Below are 25,368 nucleotides of genomic sequence, written 5' to 3'. Positions count from 1 at the left end.
TGGGCTGAGAGAGAGGAACTGGCCCAAGGCCACCCAGCCGGCTTCCATGCCTAAGGCAGGACTAGAACTCTCGGTCTCCTGGTTTCTCGTCCAGCGCCTCAACCACTAGACCAGACCGGCTCTCATGTTACCTAAAGTAGAACAGTTGACACAACACTAGCTGCATCTCTGTGACTGAACTCAGAGTGACATGAGTCAATTATACTGTTTCTGTCCATATGGTTAATATGTGTTGGTGACATCTTCTAGCAAGGCAGCTTTTGCTAAAAATATTGATATTTCTCACAATGCTATGGAGACAACCTTGGAAAAGAGAAGCGATTACAACCATCATGTTCTCAGTAATGTATAAATGAGCGTCCGTTTGATGGAGGGTATGGAAGAAGCCTGATGCCTCAGAGGCCTGATGGGAACAGGGAAGAATTAAGAGAAAGAGTAATTGCATCTGATGTAATTTTGCCTGGATGTTACTAAGACAGGCAGAACCATGCAACTTCTCTTCTTTGGAATTTGCAGATGGAAATAGATCTCATGGAACTGTTGCTGCCTTATAAGATCACTTGTGACCTCCATCCTGGAAAAAGTAGATTTCTTTGTTGTTGTTCTCCTCTCCCATTGTACATTCTTTAGCATATGACAAGATCGCCGCAGACGGTGACTGCAGCCATGAAATTAAAAGATGCTTGCTCCTTGAGAGGAAAGCTATGGAAAACCTAGACAGCATATTAAAAAGCAGAGACATCACCTTGCTGACAAAGGCCCATATAATCAAAGCTATGGATTTCCCAGTAGTGATATATGGCTGTGAGAGCTGGACCGTAAGGAAGGCTGAGCGCCGAAGAATTGATGTTTTTGAACTGTGCTGCTGGAGAAGACTCTTAAGAGTCCCTTGGACTGCAAGGAGGTCAAACCAGTCAATCCTACAGGAAATCAACCCTGACTGCTCATTGGAAGGACAGACGCTGAAGCTGAAGCTCAAATACTTTGGCCATCTAATGCGAAGAGAGGACTCACTGGAAAAGACCCTGGTGCTGGGAAAGACTGAAGGCAAAAGGAGAAGGGGATGGCAGAGGATGAGGTGGTTAGATGGCATCACCGATGCAATGAACATGAATTTGAGTAAACTCCAGGAGACAGTGGAGGACAGGAAGGCCTGGCGTGCTGTGGTCCATGGGGCCACGAAGAGTCGCACATGACTTAACGACTGAACAACAACAACAAAGATTACTTGTGATCTCCATCCTAGAAAAAGTAGATTTTTATTTTTTCTTCTCCTTTCCCTTTGTACATTCTTTAGCATATGACAAATTGCTTGTCTTCTTTTAAATGACCACTTTCCCCAATCTCATGTTCAGGAGGCAAATGTGTTATGTTGACATGCCTGTTTCAAAACATGTCCACCATTACTGGAAGAAAAAGAAATGGTAGTGGTGGAAGTATTAATTGCACAGGGGAGAATGTCTCCAACAGTAAAAGTAGTATGAATTGCAGAAGGCTGATTCTCAAAGAGGGGAGAAAAGAAATAATAGAAAGATGAACCTGCCATGACAGTGAGACAGATTCAGAGGGACATGAAATGGAAAGTAGAGACAGTGACATAAAGCATCACCTAGGAAATGGGAAAATTATGCTGAATGTGAGTGAAAAATTCTTGACAGCAAAGTGCATTAGACTGTGGAATTGTCTCCCAAGGTGAGATGGGGATGTAACAGTGGAAGCCCCAGAGCAGGACTGCTAACAAAAAGACACAGCAGAAGACAAATCATATAGCACCAGCCATCTTCCATCTCACGGGACAGAGCTGGACCATCCAGGCCTCTTCCATCATTGTCCTGATGATGAACCAGCAATTGGAAGATGTGTCAAGATGCTCAATAGGCTACACCAGGCCCTGCAAGCTCATATGTCTCACTATAGCTCTCCACTTGGGCCCTGCAGCTTTCATCTGTTGGGTCACAGCTCACTAATTTGCCTGGGATAATGACTACGTAAAAGGAAAATCCAGCAGCTCGTCTGCAACAAAGGGAAAGCATCTCAGTGCTTACCTTAGAAGCCCTGCCAGCTTTGGAAAGGAGAAATTAAATGCACCAACAGAAGTGCCATCCCATTGGCATGGACTGGTTCTCCACGCTTCGGCCAATAAACATGGTCCCACTGTGTGATATCTCTCCCCACCTGCCACACATGGGGCCACAGCTGGGACAAATAATTGAAAACATTGCTTCAATGAGGCAGACGTTACCCAACAGCGGTGCAACTTGTCAGGGGTAAATTAAATGTCTGGCTTTTCATTTAGAAGCAGAGGAGGCAATCAGCCCAAACAGCAGAATGTTGACTCTGTTGCATACTTAAGAAGCAACCTCAATATCATGCTTGGAACTGGAATCTTCCACTGCTCTGTGCCTATAAAACAGCACTTAACCATCAAGGGAAAACAAAGGCTATACCAGCCAGGCCTTGTGCTTGAATCTAATTAGTAGCACATGCAGGAAGAACCCAAAAAGGTCAGAAGGATTTTATTAGTGGCTTTTGTGCCGTGAGAAGAGAGGAGGATGCGCTGCAGCCAGCAATTTTAGAAGGTCCCACAACACATCACAGAATCTGTATGATGTGCGTATCAAGCCTAGGAGCATTTCTACCTTGTTAAGAGCCACAGGAGAGCGGGGGCAGGAAGCATCTGGAATCAGAGCAAACAGTAAGATACAAGCAGTTCCATGTCAATTTGACACAGCACATGGAAGCCCGAGGCAATCTTCCCACTTGGAGAACATGGCATCCGCAAAGCAGCTGGGGGGAATAGAGAACAGCCCACAGCAATGAAACCTGCCGGGTTATGAAAACTGATACATTTGTTTTATATGCATGGCTCCCTCGCTATGGCAGTGTGGGATCCAAAATCCAGCACGCCCGTTTGAAGTGTTTTAAAAAGTTTAATGTGTCTACCCATCTGTCTTGCAGGCACATCATTTAAGTTTTAGCTACTTGAAGGCTTTATTTTTTTATAAATGTAGCTACAGAGTAGTGCTTTTCTGTGATGTGCACATCATAGTATACATTTGCAACCATGCAGAAAACCAGCAATCTTCAATGTATTTCCCAATTAGAGGGAGAAAAATTAAATACCACCACTTGCATTCTACTGTAATTGAGTACAGATGTCTTATCAAATTATTTGGGACACTTAATAGGGCAGTGTGGATAACTGTTTACTAACCATATGCCTGCCTGACATGCCAAGGTATTGTTTGATTAAATTAGCACCTCTATTTAGCAAGCATGATTTGTACAACAGACAAATCAAGTTCCCACTGAAAAGTGGGGAACTTGTGCCCCTCCAGATGTTGCTGAATTGCAGCTGGAGCAGACCAACCCAAGCGGCCATGGTGCTGGGTGCTGGGAACTGCAGTTCATCAAAATCTGGAGGGGCAGATTCCCTATCATTGTGCTATAAAATATATCTAATCTGGATTCCCAGGGAGACATCTGAAAAAAGAGACTTGGAAGCATGGACAGTCCTAGTACAATGGAGAATGATTCAGAAATCTACTGCAGACCCTCCTTTAATATGTCTAAGCTTCCTTCTATCAATGATCTCTTCAACCATATTTTGAACCACTATTTTGATTCACTTTAGGATTTCAGAAGCAAATAGATCAGCAGACCCAACTAATAATCCAGAGTTTCTGGAGAATAGTTGTACAGCTGACAGGAGGCTTTGTTTCCAGGAGACTATTCAGGAAGAGAAGGACCAGCTACAATCTTCCACCAAATGACTAGGAAGGCAAGAAGTTGGTAATGAAGATACAAGTTTAAATCTCTTCTGGATCTTTTTGGCATACCAGATCCTTATTCATACAAGTGCTCCATAGGTGTAATGGCATGTGGGAAAGACCTTGGGAGACTGGGCAAAGAGACACTGCCAAGGGAATGGTCAGATAAGGGACAGCATAGCCCACAGCTAGATAGTGGGTGGGCAAGAGGCTCAGAAAGGACCCTTCCTAGTTTCTTGGGCTGTAAAGGAGATGGCGGGAGAATTGTACTTTCAGACTTCTGTTAATGTAGCTTTACAATAAAGTAGAATCAGCTTATCTGGTCGTGTTTCCTGTCTCATCTACCTGGTAAGGCTGACAATAAGGTTTCAGACTAGCACCATCTGGATACTAGTCCCTAAGTTTGTTTATTCTCATTTTTCATGGTACCATCAAGCAGGTTGCCTCATCCTACCGCAACGTTCCCCAAACTGCTTTTTCTCCAGACGGGAAGGGACCAAAAGACCAGGAGTTGTGCTAACTCTTGCTGGAGTGTTGGGATTTGTGATTGCACCATTTCTTGGGGACAATAGATTTGGAAAGGCAACTCTACTGAATAAGAAAATACGTAAATCCGTCCCATGGAAATCAGTGGGACTCAGAAATGCTTTAACGTCTTCCAGGAACATGCCCAAAGGCGGCAGGGTGGCAGATCCAAAAAGGAGCTGGGCGATATGTTCAGAAAAAGTAAGTTAGCTGCTTTGCTCAAGAGTTACTACCAATTGCTAGGGCTGACCTGAAAGCGTAGACTGATAGAGTTTAAAAAAAGAAATACACGAGACAGAGAAAAATCCCCTATTTCAGTTGTCTCCTCAAAAACCAGGTCACCAGTCTGCCAGACTTACTCCTCAAGGACAGTCAACGCTGCCTTCCAAAATATGGTGACAAAGGCTCCAGGAGACCCTTTAGGCCTTGCCGTTGTCATCATTTAGCCAAGGATGGACAGTTAAAAACAAACAAACAAGGCAAGTTTATTGTAAAGCATCTTTTTAAAGATTTCTTCAACTAAGCAAAAATACACTGAATAGAATAACAAAAGATCTCATGTATTTATAAGTGGACACATACTGTACAAAGATACACACATATGCCTCTATACAAGCACACCCACTTAACAAAAGTGGCTAGACTTTTAGATTCCATATTTAAAAGTATGATAGGGACAGATCAGCCCCTTTTAAAACATTCATAGTTTAAAAAAATATTCACTGGCCCCTGTGTGTGTTTGAAGGATGCCTTTCTAGTATATACTCTCTTTAAACAGAAGTAGTTGTTTTGTGCTAGAAGCAAAAAAAAAAAGAATCAGTAGGCACATCAAAAGTCAGATGAAGCTCGTATGAACTGTGCTTAAATCTTAGGCTATTGAAAACCACCTCATAAAAACTGTCAAGTTTTTTTGCCAAGCCTGGTTTGCCAGTTGCTTTATCTTTATTGCTGCTTGTGTTTTTATCTGAGAAACAGGTGTTCTGCCTATGCTTGGAAAGACAAAAGTGGTGATTCTCTGCGTTTCCACCCCTGCCGTAATCTGAAAAGATTGGAAAAAGGTAGGGAAACCGAGATGAGGCAAACCTTCAGACCTTCTTTGAAAGCATCAAATATCAACCTCCATCCCGATTCAGATGGCCTCTCACTTCTGAGAATCCCATGTGGTGATGCTACGTCAGAGTATACACAGCAGCAGGAAAGAGATCTTCTGGCTTATTTGAAAGCACGAAGATCCCAGAAATAGCTTGCATTCACAAGGTTCTTTAGGTTGTTTACAAAGTGCCTTCCCTCTATGACTATTTATGCATCTCACTAAACCATATTGTGTCTTGGTTTTGGCTTAGCATGGTGTGTGAATCCACCATACCACGATAGTATTCTGAACAAATGAGGCCATGATGATTTGCTGAACAAACCAGATTTAAAAACTTGCCTTACACTAGATGTGAACTCCACTCCATGATTTGGTCCATAGATTGCCTTAAGGCAAAAGGGGATTTGTTATTTTGAGCTTTGTGTGCTGTAGAAACCCTGCTATTGTGGTTTGCAAATCATGACTTATGACTTTGCATGATTGGGGTTTTTTTTTAGTGTACTACTTTTAAAATAAACCACAGCTTAGTGCAATATGCATACTTAGCTATAAGTCTAACTTCATGCCATGAAGTTTTCCCTCCTAGTTTTCTCTCCAGCTTTCCATGTGTCATGAAATTCCAAGGTAAGGATCTTTTAAAACAAGTCATTATTTGCATCTATCCAGGACCATGGCAAAATAGCTTTATGTTGTTGTTTTTTTAAAAAAAAAACCCCACAAAGTTCCATATTCCTCTTCCCCACTGATCTTCTGCAGAAGAAAATTTGGGAGGGTTTTTTGTCTCTAAAAGACTTGATTGTCCCTCTCTGCAATCTGGAAGGTGAAGAGAAGAGGAATATAAACTTCCAGCTTGTGACCAAACTGTTGTGTCCCTCCCCAACTCCTCCACCCTGGCAAAGAATCTTCTTTCACCCTGAATGTGAGACTCACTAAAAGCCACAAAGTCAAAGCTATCCTGGGTGGATAAACTATCTTTGTACTTGAAATAGCTCCTTCCCCCTGCCCCCCCCCCCAGCACCTAAAAATGGATTTTAAACTCCTCAAATGTCAGTTATTTCCAAGATACCATCTTTCATATTTTGGGATTTTTTTCCACCTTGCTAGAAAAGGTGAATTAAAAAAAAATCTGTGTGTGAAGAACCTAAGGTAAAGGTAAAGGTTTCCCTTGACGTAAAGTCCAGTCGTGTCCGACTCTAGGGGGCAGTGCTCATCTCCGTTTCTAAGCCTTGGAGCCGGCGTTGTCCATAGGACACTTCCGGGTCATGTGGCCAGCATGACTCACGGAACGCCGTTACCTTCCCGCCGAAGCGGTACCAATTAATCTACTCACATTTGCATGTTTTCGAACTGCTTGGTGTGCAGAACCTACATTTCATTTTATTTACACAGGTTTCTTTTTAAACCAACAAACAAATCCTGAGACGAGGATGATAGATTTTGACCACAAATCTCAAATACAGAAAAACACCCAAAGAGGAAGCCTTAAAGACCAGAAGTCAAAATTCACACAAAAGCTCATTCCCCCCCCCCCCCCTTCTCCTTCTTTTCACTTGGGGCCTGCAAGGAAAAAAAAAATTTTTTTTTTGCAACTTGATCTCCCCCTTCAAAATCAAACCAATCTTTTCCCAAATTAAAAGAAATGTCATTCCATTTAACTTCCCACCAGAACCAAGAAAAAATTGAAAGGGTAATGCCAAATGACTCCCATTACTTAGAAAATGACTTAATTTCCCCTCTTAGATATCACTGGTTTCCTAGGTTTGAATGGCTCTAACCTGGACAAAAGGTTTATCTTCCTATTCTCTACATGGCTTACAGAGACCAAGTCGGAGGGAGGGAGAACCCACAAATGACAATCGCATGACTTCCTTCTTTGGAGGGGGTGCACTTTATCTCTGGGGAGGGGGGTCACCATAACTGGAAGGTAAGGAGAAGAAACAACCCATCACTCTCCACAAAAAGGGAGACAATCACTCCTAAGCAAGGAAGCCAGACTGATTACAAGACTCAGATAAACGCCTCTACTAGACAGGCATTCTTGCCAAAATGTTCTCTTGCAAATGGAGGAACAAGAGAGATGGCATGTTTACTTGAGGATTGTTGTTTTTCAGGCAGCTCCCCACACCAACATTCCAGACCCACAAGCTTGACAGACATGAAGTCCGCTGGATGCTAAACTTATCCCATAAATACAGGGCTCTCCGTGTTTCCTCAAAGGAGCATCCAAACTCCCCCAGGGCGGAAAGCCATCCAAGGTGCCGAACAAGAATCTTCAGCCTCACCCAGCTTGGGATGGGAAGTTCATTTTGGCCTACACTGTGGCAAAGAAATGAGAGGTGTCCACGGATCATTATATGAAAGCCCCTCTCTCATCATTTCAGCTTCTGGCATAGCTCCGTGTTGAGAACTAGGAACTACAGGCTGGCAAGAAATATGTTACCAGTTTGTTTATCCAGCAGCTGCCCCCTTTTCCAAATCACATAAATGCATCCTGTCTGGGTAATGGACTGAGAAGTGACACAAAAATCAATAAATAATTCCAGTTTAGAGGTGGCTGACTAATGTTCCAAGATGTTACCCGTGCTGCAGCTTGGCTCTAAACGGAGCTGTCAGTCAGTTTTCAGAGCCTTGGACATATTTCTGTCTCCAGAAGACCTCCAAGAGTGATGGTCTCAACCCCAGTCTCATCTATGAAAGCAGTTGCTCCTCAAAGATTTGAGGAAAGCATACCCAAGACTGAAGCTCTAATTAGAAGCAAAATGCTGTTCTTGTATTACGGGTTGCTTGGGTCCTCTCCTGGAAATAGTGTGATTAGGCAGGGGCCAGTTCTGGGCATCAGTTTAAGAAGGATGCAGACAAATGGGAATGCTCCAGAGAAGGACAAGAGGAATGATCATGGGACTGGAAATGAAATTCTATGAGGGGAAATCGAGGGAAGTATACTCAGCATTAACAAGAGAAGCGTCAAGGGGATGTAATATCATTCTTCAAATATTTGATGGGATGTCACCCACAAAAAGGTGAACACTCTTTTTTCTGTTGTCCTAAAGTTCAGGATGAGAGCCAGTTTGGTGTAGTGATTAAGATACCAGGCTAGAAACTGGGAGACTGTGAGTTCTAGTCCTGTCTTAGGCATGAAGCCAGCTGGGTTACTCTCTCTCAGCCCTAGGAAGGAGGTGGCAAGGGCAAACCACTTCCAAAATCTTGCCAAAAAAACTGCAGGGACTAGTCCAGTCTCCAAGGACTTGAAGGCACCTCCCCTCTCCCACAAAAAGTGCAGGATACAGAACTTACCAGAAAGCAGATTCCTGCTGATTGTTAAGAAAAACTCCCTTACAGTAAGAGCAATTTGACACTGGAACCAATTATTGAAAGAGATGTTGAACTTCCCTTTAGTGGATGTGTTCAAGCAGAGGCTGGATATAGCCACTTGTGCTTTAATTGAAATTCAGGCACTGAACAGTAGGGGGTTAGACACAATAGTTCCTTCCAATTCTGCAATTCTTTGATTCTATGAAGTAGACAAGCTTCTGGAAACAAGGTATAGGACAGGAGACACCCAAGTGGTTCTGACAAATGCTATTTTCTTCTTGGAGCTTTCTCCTGATGGAGGCATACTGAGGCAATGTAATAGTATGTGAAAAAGACCTTGAGAGATGGGGCGAAGAGATGCTGCCTAGGGAACAGTCAGATAAGAGAGGGCATAGCCCGCAGCTGCATAATGGGTGAAGAGGCTCAGAAGGGACCCTCTCTAACTTCTTGGGCTGTAAAGGAGATGGTGGAGATTTGTACTTTCATACTTGCAAGATTCTGTTAATGCAGACTTACAATAAGGTAGAATTAGCTCATCTGGTTGTGTTTCCTGTCTGGTCTACCTGGGAAGGTTAACAGGCTGCATGGCTGGGAAGCTGCCAAGGAACCATGAGCTCCAAAGGGTCTTCCCCAGCAGTGCCAATCCCATGAATGAGGCCACTTCTGAATATCAGTTCTTGTATTTGTTTTGATAGAAAAGTACACAGGGTAGGGCAGTAGAAATACAGGGGTGGGACCTGATGATGGCAGCACACAGCAGCACCATATCTGATGACCTCCTGAAGTCTCCCACCAGACAAGGGTGCCACCACACCTGCTTTATTTTCCCATTAAAGGAATCCATTAAAATAGAGTTAAATCATGGATCTATAAAAGTCATTGCAGCCATGGCTTTCCTGGAATACTGCTCTTAATTTTCACATTCAAAGCCTGGGGGGGGGGGGGGACCTTGATGATAGTAAGAGTGATCCTAGTCCTAAACTGCTCAACACAAGGAAAGCAATGTTACAGCAACACAGCTTTTGAGTAGATTGCTGCAGCAAATCTGGTCACATTGCCCTCTCCCTCTGGGCCTAAAAATACTCATGGCCTGTTCTAGCTGCCACTTATGGCATTTCAACTGGGCATTAGTCTTTAATTCATGCCAGCAAAACCATTCAGCAAATTCTGAAAATGGGCCCATTCCATTCATCACCATCACCTTAGGATGCTACCTGCAGCCCAGCAGAAAACCTGCTCCCTCCTTTCTAATGGAGGATGCTTTCACTATTTACCTGGAGCTGAATCCATCATTTAATGGAAAAGTAGCAGAAAATCCATTGGGGCCAGAAGAAGGATAGGATAGGAGGGGAAGACAGAGGTCAGGCTGCTTACTAATTGCTACAAGCCAAACTGTTCTCCCTCCCTTTTCTGAAGTACACAAACAGGAGGAATGGGGGGAAAGCAAAGGGAGATGAAGCTTTTAACCATTGCCAATAATCCACCTCAGACACCAACAAAAGGCCATTCTGTTCACGTCCCTCAACTCCACCTTCAAGATGCTGCTCGCTCAACCTCTTCTTCTCTTGATTTAAAGGCCCGTTCCCCCCCACGGGGAGCTCCTCTTTGACCTTGCCTCCTTTAAATCCCTCACATGAACACAACGTGATGCTTCAGAGTCTTTCATTAAAAGCAACAGCTATGATGCAACTAAAAGATGGGGAGGCTCCAAGCACGGAAGCAGCATTGGGTTAACAGCATGCTCCACTGTTAGGCATTTAAACCAAAATAAGTAATTGGAGATTTTTCAGCCTCTTGCCTTTTTACCTGCAAAGCTCAGCTACTCCTTGAGCATCTCCATGAAAACTCCGTGATTCAATAAGATGTATTTTACAAGGGACAGTCCTCTGCTTTGGTAAGCAACAACATGGTGTCCTTGCATCCAAGCCTTGGGCACCTAGAGTTCAACCCAATGTAATCACCAGATTTTAATTTAGCCATCAGAGAGTCTTGTCCATGGCCATGCCCAAATTGTGGAGCTGTGACCCAGATCCTGTTTTTTTAATTTGATTTGAAAAGTTAATTGATATTTCTTTAAATCAGGAACCGATTTATATCAGGAATGGATTAAAGAGGTAACTGCAGGTGACTTCTGGTCTTTTTTTCTTGGTCTCCAGAGCTCTTTCTGAGTGCCCTGCCAAATGTTGCCAGGAGCTTCCAAACACAGGAGGTGCCCACTCTTAAAAGTTGAAGACCCCATCCCTTCACCCAGGCCCTCCATGGAGTAAGCGCTAGGTATGAATATTCAGTGTTCCTCCCCCTCTCTTCTTTTTTAATAACTATGCTTTTATATTGTGGGGCTTCCATTTAGAGTAATTCTATCAGCCTGTATCTTAATACTTCTTTTGCCTTTATTTTAACTGTGCGCACTGCTCTAAGATTTTTTATTACGTAGGATAACACACTCCAAAAAAAATTATTAAAAGAAATCAAAATAGGCAGCATAGTTTCCTGCCATTTTGAAATGAGGACATGGGGAAAGCGTGATTAAACCCTAAAATAAGACTGATAGAGTTAAAAAACTAAATAAATAAAATTTTACCCCTAAGTACCTTCCCCATTGCCTACGTTTCAGTCTTACCAGGTAGACCAGACAGGAAACATGACCAGATCAGCTAATTCTACTTTATTGTAAGGTTGCATTAACAGAATCTTGCAAGTCTTGCAGTACAATTCTCCTGCCATCTCCTTTATCCTTGAGAAATTAGGGAGGGTCTTTTTTGAGTCTCTTGACCCACCCACTATCCAGCTGTCAGCTATGCAGTCTCAGATGACTGTTCCCTAGGCAGCATCTCTGGGCCCAGTCTCCCAAGGTCATTCCCACATACCATTACATCACCCTTGAAAATCCTGGAGCAGTCCCTATGCATACTGGGCCTCCACTCAGTCCACTTCATACCTCCCCTCTCTTAGCCTTTTGTAATCTACCTGAACAAATGCTAAGTGTGGCTACTAGCAACTACTTTTGTTGCGTGTGATTATTTCATAGCCGTTCTTTAGCTCAGGAGCCCCCTTGCTCATTTCTTGGAGTAGAAATGGAAGACGAACACCTGCCTGATGAACAAGAAAATCTGCTGGATGCAAGGAATGTGCAGAACAACCCCTTGGAATTTTCACTGCATGCCTGCAGAGCTGCCTTCCAAGAGCTGGGTCAGCCCAGCAGCAGAGATGTTGTCTGCCAGAATTCTACAGACATTCAAGCAAATATGATATATCAGCAAACATGTTGGCTGGACCCCTCAGGGTGCAAAATGAGCTGTTGGAGAGCTCAGCACCCACTTGAAAAATGCTAAAGACAGATGATTTTTCTGTGCAGCTACCACCCAGCTGCTAAGATGTAATAGTCTAAGCTGTGGTCATGGAGCATTTGCAAAGTTAATGCACAGCAAAGGAAACTTTATGCAAATAGTTATGTATCAAGAGGGTCAAGCAACCCAATTTCTATTGATTTCCAGTGTGGCCTTCATAGCAGAACAAGTGGATCCTAAAGCTTTGCATTCTACACCATAACAGATCAGATCAGGGTTTTCAATCAATGGATACTGCCAGGCATAGTAAGGGAAGAGCTATCGAATTATGCAGGCTTTTTGCTCAAAGCAATTTTTCCATCCTAGAAAGTCTGTTAGATAAAGCATAGAGAATGCTATTTGGAAATAATCGCTTGTCTGTTATTTGTCCAAGTAGGGATGTGCAAATTGTTCTAGGCCAGGAACAGAACATTCCCCAAAACTTCAAAGTGTTCTACTTTTCTTCCAGAGCATGCTGATCTGGCCATTCAGTAGAGGTGCGACAGCAAATCTTCCAAGATTTACTCCCAGACCAGCCACCCTCAGAATGGCCAGATCAGCATGGTCCAGAGGAATAATGAAATTTTTGTGGAGTACTCAGGAACATGAAAAAGCTAAGAATAAATTGTGCTGCAGAATGGAGGATGAGATGGTTTTTAGTTAATAAATGTTCGGTGATTTGCTGTACCTACTGTGAAAGCCATTTTAAGACTAAGCAACTTCTCCAGATTGTGAGACAACCTGTATGACAGGGACAGCTCCATAAAGATAAAGCAGATCTTTCCAAATATGGAAACACACAATCCACAGTCAGTGTTCAAAGAGGCAGGATTGTCGCTGAGAATAACAGTCACCCAGTTTCACCATATGACCTTCTGTAAGTAACCTACTTCCTTAGTTATATAGAATAGAAGAATTTGTCCTTTACATGTCAACAATCTGTTGCCATTGGCAAGTGCAGAGCACCGATACAAAATTCCCGTTCGGTCTTTTGTGCAAATGTATAAAGAGGGAACTGGACTGTGCTCCCTTGCATGTGTTCATCTCATCCTTATGCAGACTCAGAATACCTGAAAGACTAAATTTAGACACCATGCTAAAACATGGTTTGATGAAGCAGGGTGTGTTGAATAAACTACGATTGGATTTGCAAAACTGAGAATCTACAAAATCCATACATATTTGATCTGAGCCCAACATGCAAATCCAGCCAAAGATTTCTTCCTGTCACCTTCTCATAGTCCACTGCATCCTCTATCTGCCAATCTGAATGACTGTTTCATTCAATGTGAAGCAAGTTGAAATTTTGAATGAGAACATTTTCTCAGAGACTGGCTGCTTTTCACACTTGCAACATGTTAGAAAATTCTACAAAGTTTGAGAGGCCCCACCTTAACCTTTGGAAAACCTGTCCCTCTTTTCTACCGTACATTACCCAACAGAAAACTGTTCACAGCATTTATAGCTTTATTTTGGCCGTAACCTTTTATCAACCCCACTGACAGTTTGCAGCCTAAGGTTCCTCCAGCACAGAAACACACACGTAGACACACATGCACACCTTTTGTAGCTTGGCCATATGCTAAGTTCAGCTCAGGAGATGCCTGTAAATATTAGTGACTCCAAGCGCTTGGCAGAACTAGCCTTTCATTTCCCTTGCTTGTGGCATTTGGCCTTGTCTCCGACGAGGCCATCATTCTTCTTGTGTCACTTTCAGCAGGCCTGAATGCTTTTCACAAGGTTTGTTTGTAGATCTTTGTCTCCATAAAACCATTAGCAAGACAATGGGCTGAGAGCACCTTGGATAGCCTTGCCGGAGATGGGTTTTGAGGTCAGGGCAGATAAATAACAAACCTGGATTTTACCCCCATCCCTAAGGCACCCATACATGCTGAAGAAGCTGGCTAGGAATGCAGTTGGACAAGTTGCCAGAAAGAGTTTATAAGAAGAACTGAATGGACTTCTGAACTGAGTGTTTGTTCTCAGTTTACATTTGTTAGAATGTGACCAGAACAAAATGAAAAACCTTCGCTTGCTGGTATAGTACTGGGCAACCCATGCAAGATGCCTAGTGGACCACTTTTGGGAAGCGGAGCCAGTGCTGCAGGATGCACCAAAGACCTGGTTAAGGTGCACAGTGTTGATTCTCATTGCACTTTTGTCCTAAAACATTTCCAGGGTTAAATGAAATATTCTCTAACTCTTACCTCAAACTAGGATTGGGGCAGAGTGGTGCCATCCAGTAAAACTAAAAGGGAAGGCAAGAGGAAGAATTTTTCTACACAGTACATAGCCAAAGTATAAAATAGGTATTGCAAGATGTAACGATGGCTGGCAACTTAACAAGGTTCAAAACAGGATTGGACAAATCGATAGCAAGTGAAGCTCCCAGAGGCTATTAACCATGATGGTTATATGCCAGGAGTTGGCAGTGTAGCAGCTGTGGGTAGCAGGGTACCACTGGTGTCCAGATGCCCACAAGACAACTCCAACCTACCAGGCCAGCCCTGCTACATACGACTTCAAGATGTATCTCAATATCAGTTACTGGAATCAGCAGCAGGAGGGGTCTATGGTCCTGAGGTCTTGCATGGCGTTTTCCTAGATGCATCTGCTTAACCACTGTAAGAAATCAGGATGCCTGTCAAGAGAGGCCTTTGTGCTAAGGCAACAGGGCTCATCTTATTTTCTTAGATTTATTTTTCTAACATTCAAACAAAACTCTTAGAAGCATATATTTTGCCCATGTTAATATCCCTTCTAGGGACGCGGTGGCGCTGCGGGTTAAACCGCTGAGCTGTCGATCGGAAGGTCGGCGGTTCAAAACCGCGCGGCTGGGTGAGCTCCCGTTGTTAATCCCAGCTCCTGCTCACCTAGCAGTTCGAAAACATGCAAATGTGGGTAGATCAATAGGTACCGCTTCGGCGGGAAGGTAATGGTGTTCCGTGTCGTCATGCTGGCCACATGACCCGGAAGTGTCTATGACAACGCCGGCTCCAAGGCTTAGAAACGGAGATGAGCACCGCCCCCTAGAGTCGGACTCGACTGGACTTTACGTCAAGGGAAACCTTTACCTTTACCTAATGTCCCTTCTGACCAGGAATAACCCATACTTTACAGCAACCTTCCCCAAGAAGACAGAGACTGAGTGGAAAGTGGATTTACAAATGACAGGCTACAAGAATGACATGGAAAAAGATGCTACACTGGATATACAAAAGAAACTGGCTGTTGTTTAAATAATTAAAAGGGACATACAAACAATAAACCAACAGAGTGACCTGGATAATTTTTCTGTATTGGACTTACAAAAGAGACTTGTTAAAGCTTTGAAAAATCTCATGAGATGGGACAAAGAAGATATGAAAAGAAATCAAGTTCTACAACGTTATTTGAATGGACTAAAGATTAAGATTCTTAGAAGTAGAAGGAAGGAATATAAAGTTGGTTTATTTGACCAAGATTAAAATAGGTATGTTGTTATTTCTGGTAACCCTTAATGGACTTTTGCTGACACCAGGACTGAAATGATGATGCTTTATGGATTTGTTTACAATTAAGAGATGAGATATGGGAAGAAGAGATCATTTGTTATAATTTAAAAGGAGGTACAAAGCTACTAAAATTGTTTATACTTGTTGTGATGAAGGTTGGGAGTCACTTCATATATTTCCTTTCTTTTTCTTTACATTATTCTTACTTTTTCCCCTTTCTTTCTCTTCTTTCTCTTTCTTATTTTTTTCCTTTGCACTCTTTCTTTCTATTTTTCTTTCTTTTAGTTTGTATTAGTTTTACAATTGTAATTATAAACTTTAATTACTTGAGGGGGAAAAAGGCTACATCTGAGATATAATACTTGATGTCTTCTGGATGTTTGGAACCCGCAGTCCTAGCCAGCTTGCAAATGCAAAAGAATTCTGGGAGCAGGAGTTCAAACCATCTGGAAAGGTGCAGACAAAATCATAAAGCCTCCACAGGATATGCAGATTGGAAGGGAAACATCTTAGTAGTTGCAATTTCAAGGCAACAAACTGGGGCATCATGATAGGAAGGAAATCAACTGGAGTATCTACCCCAAATCCATCCAGGTCAAAGTGGTCCATGAAGAAGGAAAAGAGGCAGTGCAAGGTGGACTGAATTTGTATCTGGTTTCATCTTATTTCTCATCTGACCGTTTGTTTAACTCATATTGCTAAGCAAACAGCTCCAAATCCCCACAATGAATGAGATTAGTGGAAACACTTCTGTTTTCTTTGTAGTTTGGGCCTTCTTAGTTTTAATCAACGTGGATTGGTGCAGCCTGTGGGGGAGGGGGTGTTTGAAGGAAACTGGAGCAAGAGAAGAGAACAAAAGAGAGATGAATAGTGGAACAGAAAACACAGTCACTCACGCATCTCTAGCCAGATGTTTTATAGCACACAACTGAAAAGAAAACTATTTTGAAAAGGATGGGGAGCTAGTCCTCCCAGACATGGTTCTTCCCCCACATACCCACAGCGGCAGGAAGAACTGCAGAATGAAGTTTTTGTAGCCAGGGGCTGCACTGATTTTTTTCCCCACTAAGAATCAATTTTTGGAGTGTCTGAGAGCTAGCATAATCATGATAGCATCATGGTATTATCTCTGGAGGGGGCTGGTGAAATTTTCAGCCCTTTATCCTCATTTTTTTAGAGTTAATGCATTTTATCTTCTTTTTGCTAAAAATTGCAGAAAATCATGCTGGTAGGACGCAGCTCTTTGCCACTCGATTTCAGAGATGTTATCTCAGGGAGGAGGGGTACCACAGGCCATGGAAAGGGAGCTTGGGATGCATGCTAGCCACAGGCTGCCCCATCTTGGGCAAAGCTCCTTTTTAAAAAAAGAAAAGGCATGCTTCTTTATGGCACACAACAGACTCCAACGAATTGTCCTGAGCTTTCAGTTCCTTATTTTCAGTTCAGCTGAGTTTCAGCGAGGAAGGAGAGACACTAGGACTGAATCTCAGCAACTCATCAAAGTACAGGTCCAAGTAAGCTATCACATAGAAGGTGCACAAGCAACATTAATTAACTAAACTGTCTAATATGACTGTTCGCCTCGCAGGTTGTTCCCAGGCAGCTAACAACACTTGAAAAACAGTGTGAAATACAATATCAATGAAACACAAGAAAAAAACCCTAATACCGTCACCAAGAACAAAGCCAATAAGCACCTAGCAATACTAGAACATCTTGCCTCCCAGGCCGTCAAACTTCCATATAGCCCTCTAACAATAAATCAGTAAAGAAACGCATCCGGAAGATAGATGAAAATTGCCTCGTGGCAGAGGGGAGACTCTGATTTTGGCTAGACCAAGCTAACATCTTTCCTTCGTTCCCTGTCCAAAACTCATGCAAGCAAGATAGCAACAGATTCAAACTTCTACTGAAAGGCAACAGCATTACATGATCCTCAAGAACGGAAAATAGCCCCAACTTAGTGCCTTCCCAGGGCCGCAACTAGGGGGGAGCAAGTGGCCCCGGGCGCCGTGCTGGGGGGGCGCCATAATGAGCACAGGGGTGCCAAAATGGGTGCAGAATCCATGTTTTTCCTGGGTGACACAGACCCTAGTTGCGGGCCTGTACCTTGCACCTATGTTGCAATTACAGGCAGCCTGGGAATACCAGGATCTGTAATCCCAACCTATCTAGAGGATACATATTTGGGGAGGAGACCATTGGATAGCATGTAAATACTGTACATGAGCTAAGCAGACAGAAAGGAGTCAAGCCAAACTGAAGTAAAACTAAATAAAGGCAGGCACCAATGTTAGTCCTGATACCAAGATTGAACTTTTCAAGACTTGATTATTCTTCCCAACCTTGGTGCCCTTTGGATTCATAGATTTCCATTTCCAAATTCTCAGCAATGACTGGAAAATCTGGAAACTAAAGTCCAGACATCTGAAGGATATCCATGCTAGAGAAGGATGCTATTGTATTTCAAGCAACCTGTGCAAAGATTATAATTAGATGGTCATGGTTTAACCTTTGATCTGCTGTTGGGCTGTGCTAATGTTTAAAAGGTAATTTCCAGGTTGCTGAGGTCCCAGGCCCAGTGAGTAGTCTGGGAGTACCCAAAGCTATATTACTGCTGAAACTACACAACAGTAGACCAGATCAAACCCTTAGACGCTACAGCAAATCCCATGTCAAACCAGAAATAAATATAAAAAATGCATATGATGGGTTCACGTGGCATTGAAACACAAAGAGATACTGTCAAGCTCAGCTTCAAGGTTTGCAGGCTAGATAGAAAGATAGAAAGATATTTGAAAATTTTTATATTTATATCTTTCTAACACCAACCCACGAGAGCTGAATGGTTCAGTGAAGATTAAACAGCTATGGAATGTTGAGTGACACTTCTGGGAGAAAACAGAAAAGAGAAGGGGAGAAGAAGATGTTTGCTATAGAAGAATATTGACCGACTGCCAGAAAAATTGAAGAGTAATTCTCCTGCTGGGTGAGACTACGTGCAACATTTTATAGATCCCTCTTGTATTTTTGCACATGAGTAAATTTCTACAAATGCATTTTTCAAAGCCTAGACCTCTTCAATGGCTATCTGCTCCACTATAGTGAACATTTGCAACTTAACTTTTTTTTAAAACAAAAATTCACCCAGTTCCCAAAATGCTCTGTTGTAACAGCCTGATATATTATGTGGCTTCCTTCTAATGAAATGGGAAATAGCAATGCTGCAACTAAGTAACCTACTAAATATGGGTGAATACTGCCACAAGATTATTCATCTCAAAATCCAGATCAGGTGCACACCCAAGTTCAAGATAATTCCTCACTAGCCACACAGCTCCTTGTCCATGACAGGTTAGCAAAGCAGGACGTCAAATAAATCAAACTTCTGGCCATCATTTTCAGACAGCCCCAGCTCAAAATTCTACTTACTGGCTACCTCCAGGGAGGCATTCCTGCTGACAGCCTCACCCAGGTAGTTTCTAGCAACACAGACATATACTCCTTCATCTGGTTTACTCCTTCGTCCATGCACGATACGCAGGAAGAAGAGTGAGCCGCTGGGCAGCAGCATGCGATGAGACCGGGGATCTTCTTTGTCTGTCTCCACTCGTTCACCATCTTTGTACCACTCAATGATGGGAGTGGGGCGCCCTTCGGCTTTGCAGTTGAGTGTTGCTGGCTCTCCCTTGGATACAATGAGGTCAGACGGATGCTCTATTATCCGTGGAGATGAATCCTCAAGGCGAGGACGAGAACCTGAGGTTCAAAAAGTAGAAAAAGAAACGATTAACTCAGGGCAAAAGCAGGAAGGGCTTAAAACAAGGAAGGGCAAGTTATTAGGGAACCAACTGAGGAATCATGGTCTTAAATGCCAGAGCTGTGCAGTTTCTCCTCCCCCACACCTGGTCAGATTCCATCTTTCACTTCTTTCAATTTACAAGATTCACTTATCAATTGTCCTAGCTATAAGCAAATGTAGGTAAATTATTACTTGATAACATTCCAAATGATCTTGAGAAGGTGGAAAACCAGCCCCAAGCTCATGGTATGAAATGCAGGAAGGATAAACATGATGGCCTTCGAACAGGCACACACGTGCAAATCTAATATATAGGAACAAGATAGGATACAGCTGTATAAAAGAGCAATGACAATGCTCAATGGTGTGGAAAAAGAGTTCTATAAAGAATGTTTCAATTGGACTATTTTTAGCCTGGAGAAGATTGAGAGTAAACATGACATCCTTCTTCAAATATCTAAAGACCCATGACATAGAAAAGCAAACACTTACTATTTGCTACATCTGAGAATAGGTGAAGATCTTATGGGCTTAACTTACCGGATAATACATTTTGACTAAATAGTACAAGAATTCCTGAACATAGGAGTAATTTGGTAATGAAACAGTCTTCTAGATTGGTTGTGGACTCTTCAGACAGAGATTGGAAAGGCACCTGCAGGCAAAAGTTCTAGTTTTGAATTTACTGTACCAAGCAGTATTTGGATGACAGTACTTCCCCACTCCCATACAAGGATTGTCTTGATGTTTGTGGCTGGGTTCACTTAATATGCTAAATCCAAATCAATCAAACTATATAATGAATTAGCCCAACTGTTGTTGCTGCTGTGTGTGTGTTGTGTGTGTGTGTGTTTACTGAGATACCTACGCCGAACTCAAAGGGAATAATGAAAAGGTCATGCTAATGGCCCCATTGGCTGATCCCAGCTTTTCCTAACCTGGTGGTCCTTCACCAACCTTCTGTGAATGTTCTCCAGAAACGGCTAGATCAAGCCTGTGCAGCTGTGAGCAGTCATTTTCATTCCTGCACCAACTGCCATGAATCCCAACACTTCTCTTGGGTTGTCTACACCCAAACCCAAAAGAAGTCCTTCTTCAAGTCCTATAACATCTAGCCAGCATAAGGAGGGGGCAGGGAAATTAACCACACAAATCTTATATTGGAACAACCCCACCCCCATATCTAAAGAGTTATAAAATCACAAAAGGGTCAACAGTACTGTACAATGAACAAGCTCCCTTTTTCGCATGTTTCTATATTACAGTGTCTACATATAGATATACTGTAAAATGTATGTTTTACCAAAGAGAATGCCTTTCAGGGCCTGAAAGGCTTTTTGGCACTTCCAGAAAGTTAATTTCAGAAATAAGTCATGAAAAATGGTCTGAATATGGAATTCTGAATGTATGTGGTTGCTGTTTACCTTCCTTTTGTTGTCGCTATTTCTGAAATTGATAAAAGAGCAGAGTTGTGCAAATATTCACTTCAGAGAATCCATCTGAAAGTGACTCAACTGAATTACTGAATTATCCAAATTGAAATAACTGGGGAATTCAGTTTATAAGTACTCTGCAAAGCAGCAGTGGTGGCTGAGATATTCGGTTTCTGCCTGGCATTAGGCTTGGGTGGGGTGAAGATTTCAAGTTTGATCATCTTTCAGAAACAGATGCCTGTATTATTGACATAACTTAATACTTTGGGGGTCTCTTAAAACATGAGAACTATCCAAGATATTCCAAGTCTTTTTTAAAGGACAAAAGAAAACATGCTTCTAGCATTATTATAAATAGACACAGATTTCTGTTGACTTGATACCAAATCACTAATGGATATTTTTATTTCTGAATCCTTCTTGGCCCTGAAGGTTTTATACAAATCCATTCTCCTATCTTAACACAGTTAGAATGTTAAGACCTGGCCAATCACAAGATTAAGAGGCATGGACTTTAGCTGTCTATTTGAGATCTGCTCTGGCAATTTTATGTCCTCATTGACCACCAAGAAAAGATGTGATTTGACCTATGACTTTGAAGCTGAGGTTCCACATATTTTGACCCATTAAACTCCTCAAGGTCAGTGAATCTAGCCTCAGAAAGACAAACAGAATTTTCCCAGGACTTACAAAGTGAAAATCAGGGCAAGAAGTGATAATAAAGATAAAGATCATAAATCTTTCACAAAGGCTATGATAAAGATCCTAAAGATCATGTCTTTATTAAAGACATCTTGCCAACTCACTGTTCTGACTGATCAATGGGAAATGATACCTCACTTTCAGGGGAAAGGGAAAGCATATTTCTAGATGAAAACTGATGCTTCACAGCAGGCACCAAGAGGCTTTAACATCAACAACAACAGCAACAACTTCTGCCCTAAGTTTTGCACCTTTTGAAAGAAATTAATTCAAAAATTAATTCATTTATCCAATCTATTGATTGGTAGATGAAATACCAACATCTTAGCAAAAGGAAAGGGAAATTTGGGGTCAGGCTGCCTAGGCTGTGAATGGGAAAACACACTGATATTTTGCTACTCTTTATCTTGGTCTATCTGCTGCAATGTGGATGCATACCACCCACAACCTGGAGCTTTAATTTTCACATAGATCTCCCATTTCCAAATGACTTCACATTTGGCCTTAGGACCATCATCATCTTACATCCCAATTTTTACTGGTTACAGCTATGGGAAAATCATCACTTTTCCCCTTCCCCTGACTAAAGGGTGATACATGATATAGACTAATTTACATCAAAACAATTAATAGACATTAAAACTTCACAAAAAAGAAGAAACCCACCACGCCATTTCCTTAATATGCTAGGACAATCCCGCTCTATGTTATTATGTTGAACAAAGAGAAGGCAAAGAGAAAGTCTCACAGAAATCTATTTTAAAGCCAGGATTTTATAGTTGGTATGCCTTAATTTGTTGATCATATTTGTTTTTTATTTTGTACATCTGCCAGAGAAACCATATGAATCACTCAATCAACAAAATAAAATTGTGCCAAAGATCCCAAACATGCCACCAGTGAGGTACTAGGCCAAACTTTGAATACTGAGTATCTTTATTCCCATAAATGATCTGGGAAGGAGCATACGTTTCCATTTGCCATTAATCCAAGATTTAATGCCTAATTTGTGCAGAAAGAAGAGAAACCCCTTGACCCTAGCCAAAGCTTAAAAGCCAGAATCCCAGCTGAGCCTGGGATAGACATACACACACAGACAAAAGAGGCCCTCATTTGAGACATAAGGGAGAAGTGTTATCTGCAGGCTCAAGTGATCAATAGCCCTGAAATCCTAAACTCTGATAAGGGCTATGAGTATTGATTAGTTTACCTATCATAACAGTGATCTCACACATCTCAAGATCCTCCCACCAGGACAGCATGATGACCTCCCTTTTAATTGTTGCTTGCTTATGCAGAAAAGAATCCTGGACATTTGTTCTGGGCACCAGGTGTGAGCAGCTGTTTTTAGCCTGGGAGGTGCACAGAAGGCATGAACAGGGACATGTCCACATTGAGGCAGGAGACAATATTTTCAGACCCCTTTTTTGGTTTGTGGGGTGTTTAAGAGACAAAACTATTGTTATAAGCCTTAATCCTTTCCAGGCCCTTGTTCAAAAATAGGATAAATTGATTCTAATTGCTTAACTTATGAGCCTTAAAATATATAACTTCAATGGATGAATGGCTAACTAAGCTATGGGAATACCCTTCCTGACTTTGGTCTTGGCTACAGTATTCATTTTTAGCTTAAATTCAATAGTGATTTTTAATCTGCTAACAGGACATATATCTGCATATAATTAGATAGAATATATCTAATTATTCATAACTGAAAGCTATAACCATCATGACATTTTAAATCTCTGGTTCATTTATCTGTATTATATTCTTTTACTCTTTTTTCATGTTCTTTCTTGTATTTGTTTATGTATTTTCATTCAGGTATGAATGTATGTAGGAACGGCAAGAATAGGAAGCAAAGATAGGAAGCAAAGATTCTCATGCCAGACAGAACTGTTCTGTTAACATGTCTCTGAATCCCAAAGCCAGGACAAGAATTAGTTTGTCAATAGTTTGTCAACTCAAAACAGTATGGAGAAAATGCCAGTAGGTAGGTAGGTAGGTAGGTAGGTAGGTAGGTAGGTAGGTAGGGATAGATGATAGATATTTTCATTCCTATATTCTACAGTACATAGGCTCTAGGGTCATATATAGATCATTATGAGGAAAAACAAAGCTCTTTTACATCTGCTCAGTCTATTTGTTTGTCTAACTTCAAGTTGTCTACTTTGACCTGCAGCCGATTTCCAGAGTCTCAGGCAGTATATATAAAATACTGTATGTGCATTTCAGGACTGAAGATGAGACTTTCTGCATACAAAGCATGAATTTAGCTCCTGAGCTACAATGTCTCCCCTATGAAAAATAATAGGGCTAGCTCTACCCCTGGGCTAAATGAAATGACCAGCTATAGTACCCCTGGGGTAACAAGGATAAAGATGATAGGGACATCTGTCCTGAACTCACAGCCAATCCTTTCTGTTGATGTCATGTAGCCTGTCTAGTCCTGCTCCTCCCTGCCCTGCAAAGTAGCCAGTTGCCCCAACTATCAGTCAACTTATGTAAAGAGAACCATGAAGAACCACATCTTTGCTAGACCACAAAAATGTCTTGGGCATGCCCTGGAAAGAATTGCAGTTGCATCTGGAAAATTTTGTTCAGTTTGCATTTTGCTCCTGTCATCAAGGTCTCACTTCCTCAGTCAATGCACCATGTCCAGTTATCCTTCTGAAGCATATTCAGCAATCTAAAAGGGGGAAAATGTATATAAATTGGAAGGAAAGAATGCAAAAAATGCACACATGGCATAAAACAGCATAAAACAACATTGGATTAAGCAAAAACTGCTTGGAAAAATATTTATGTAAGGCAAACTTTGGTATGGAAGTGCATATATTAAGAAAATGGGATGTAGAAAGCCATATCTGAAAACCACATCTAAATATCTGGGTTGCCTGTAAAAGGAAAAAAGGTGCAAACAGATATAGCCACGGGACAGAATAAACTGAATATGGGGGAAAATGAGACATTGAAGTTAATGGATTCAACTGTCCCCATGTTAAGAAACCAAGCCAGCTTCTTTGACATGCAGGTCAGACTGCCAAACCTCGCCAGGCATTGCATCTCAAGAGCCATCAGGGAGAAGAATCCCAGCTGGCAGGAGCAGACGCTGCCTGTTGCTACGCCTTCTCAAGGGCAGAAGATACATGCGAGCCTCCAGCTGGAAAGCTCGGGGGTGGGCAGCAACAACTCTCCTAAGCATAGCCTTTGCGTTTGTGATATTAGTTTTGGGGACAAGACTAAATATTTACTCAAAGCATTTTTTTCCCTTCCACTGTGAAGCTGCTAAAACAGCGCACTCCGTCCTTCTGCGAGATGGGGTGAGAGGCCCAAGAAGAAATGGAAACAAAGCCTCCAGGTTCAAGTTAGTGCTGAGCTAAGTTTCTTCTGCATTTTCAAAGTCATTCTCTTTCAATTTGATGGAAATGATTTGGCTGATTTTTTTTACCCAAAGGAGAATATCTCAATAACATTTGTTTTGGTGAGATACAGAATTCTTGCATTTAGCTAACGTACAAGATCAGTAAAGAACATGTATGAATGCTGGTGACTTAGCTCTGCTCAACAAGTGCAGTGGGTGTAGATATCGGTGATATCCAAGCCTAATGCTTGGATTTCATTATTTTCTCATCCGCTCCCATGCATCCCTTCCTTACACCTCCAGATGTTTTTTTTAGTACATTCTAGCTGGCTGGCTCACTCCCCCTCTTAAGATGCCAACAAGCTTGCCTCTTCATTGAAGACTGAGCAAAGTTATTTCACGCCTGAAAACCCAACAGACATCCTCCTTGCACATGCTGAAACAAGATTTTCATGAGGATGCTGGTGGCTTCCCTACCACACTGTCTTCAAAACTCTTGCAAACCCAGCCTTAAACCACCAGCATGTTCTCTGAGAGCTCCAAAGAT

At 42.0% G+C, this 25,368-nt stretch overlaps 1 protein-coding gene across 1 annotated transcript in view; it reads right to left on the bottom strand.

The window, feature by feature from the left end:
* ROBO3 (roundabout guidance receptor 3) overlaps positions 1–25,368 on the bottom strand; it is a 144,841-nt gene that overhangs the window by 94,191 nt on the left and 25,282 nt on the right. The window contains exon 2 of the mRNA XM_063310891.1: positions 18,953–19,279. Coding sequence (XP_063166961.1) covers positions 18,953–19,279 — 327 coding nt within the window. The remainder of the gene's footprint in view (positions 1–18,952; positions 19,280–25,368) is intronic.

This window comes from Candoia aspera, chromosome 9, assembly GCF_035149785.1.
Source record: "Candoia aspera isolate rCanAsp1 chromosome 9, rCanAsp1.hap2, whole genome shotgun sequence".
Taxonomy (NCBI): Eukaryota; Metazoa; Chordata; class Lepidosauria; order Squamata; family Boidae; genus Candoia; species Candoia aspera.
Note: the sequence above shows the minus strand (reverse complement) of the source record. Positions and strands in the feature narration are given on the sequence as shown.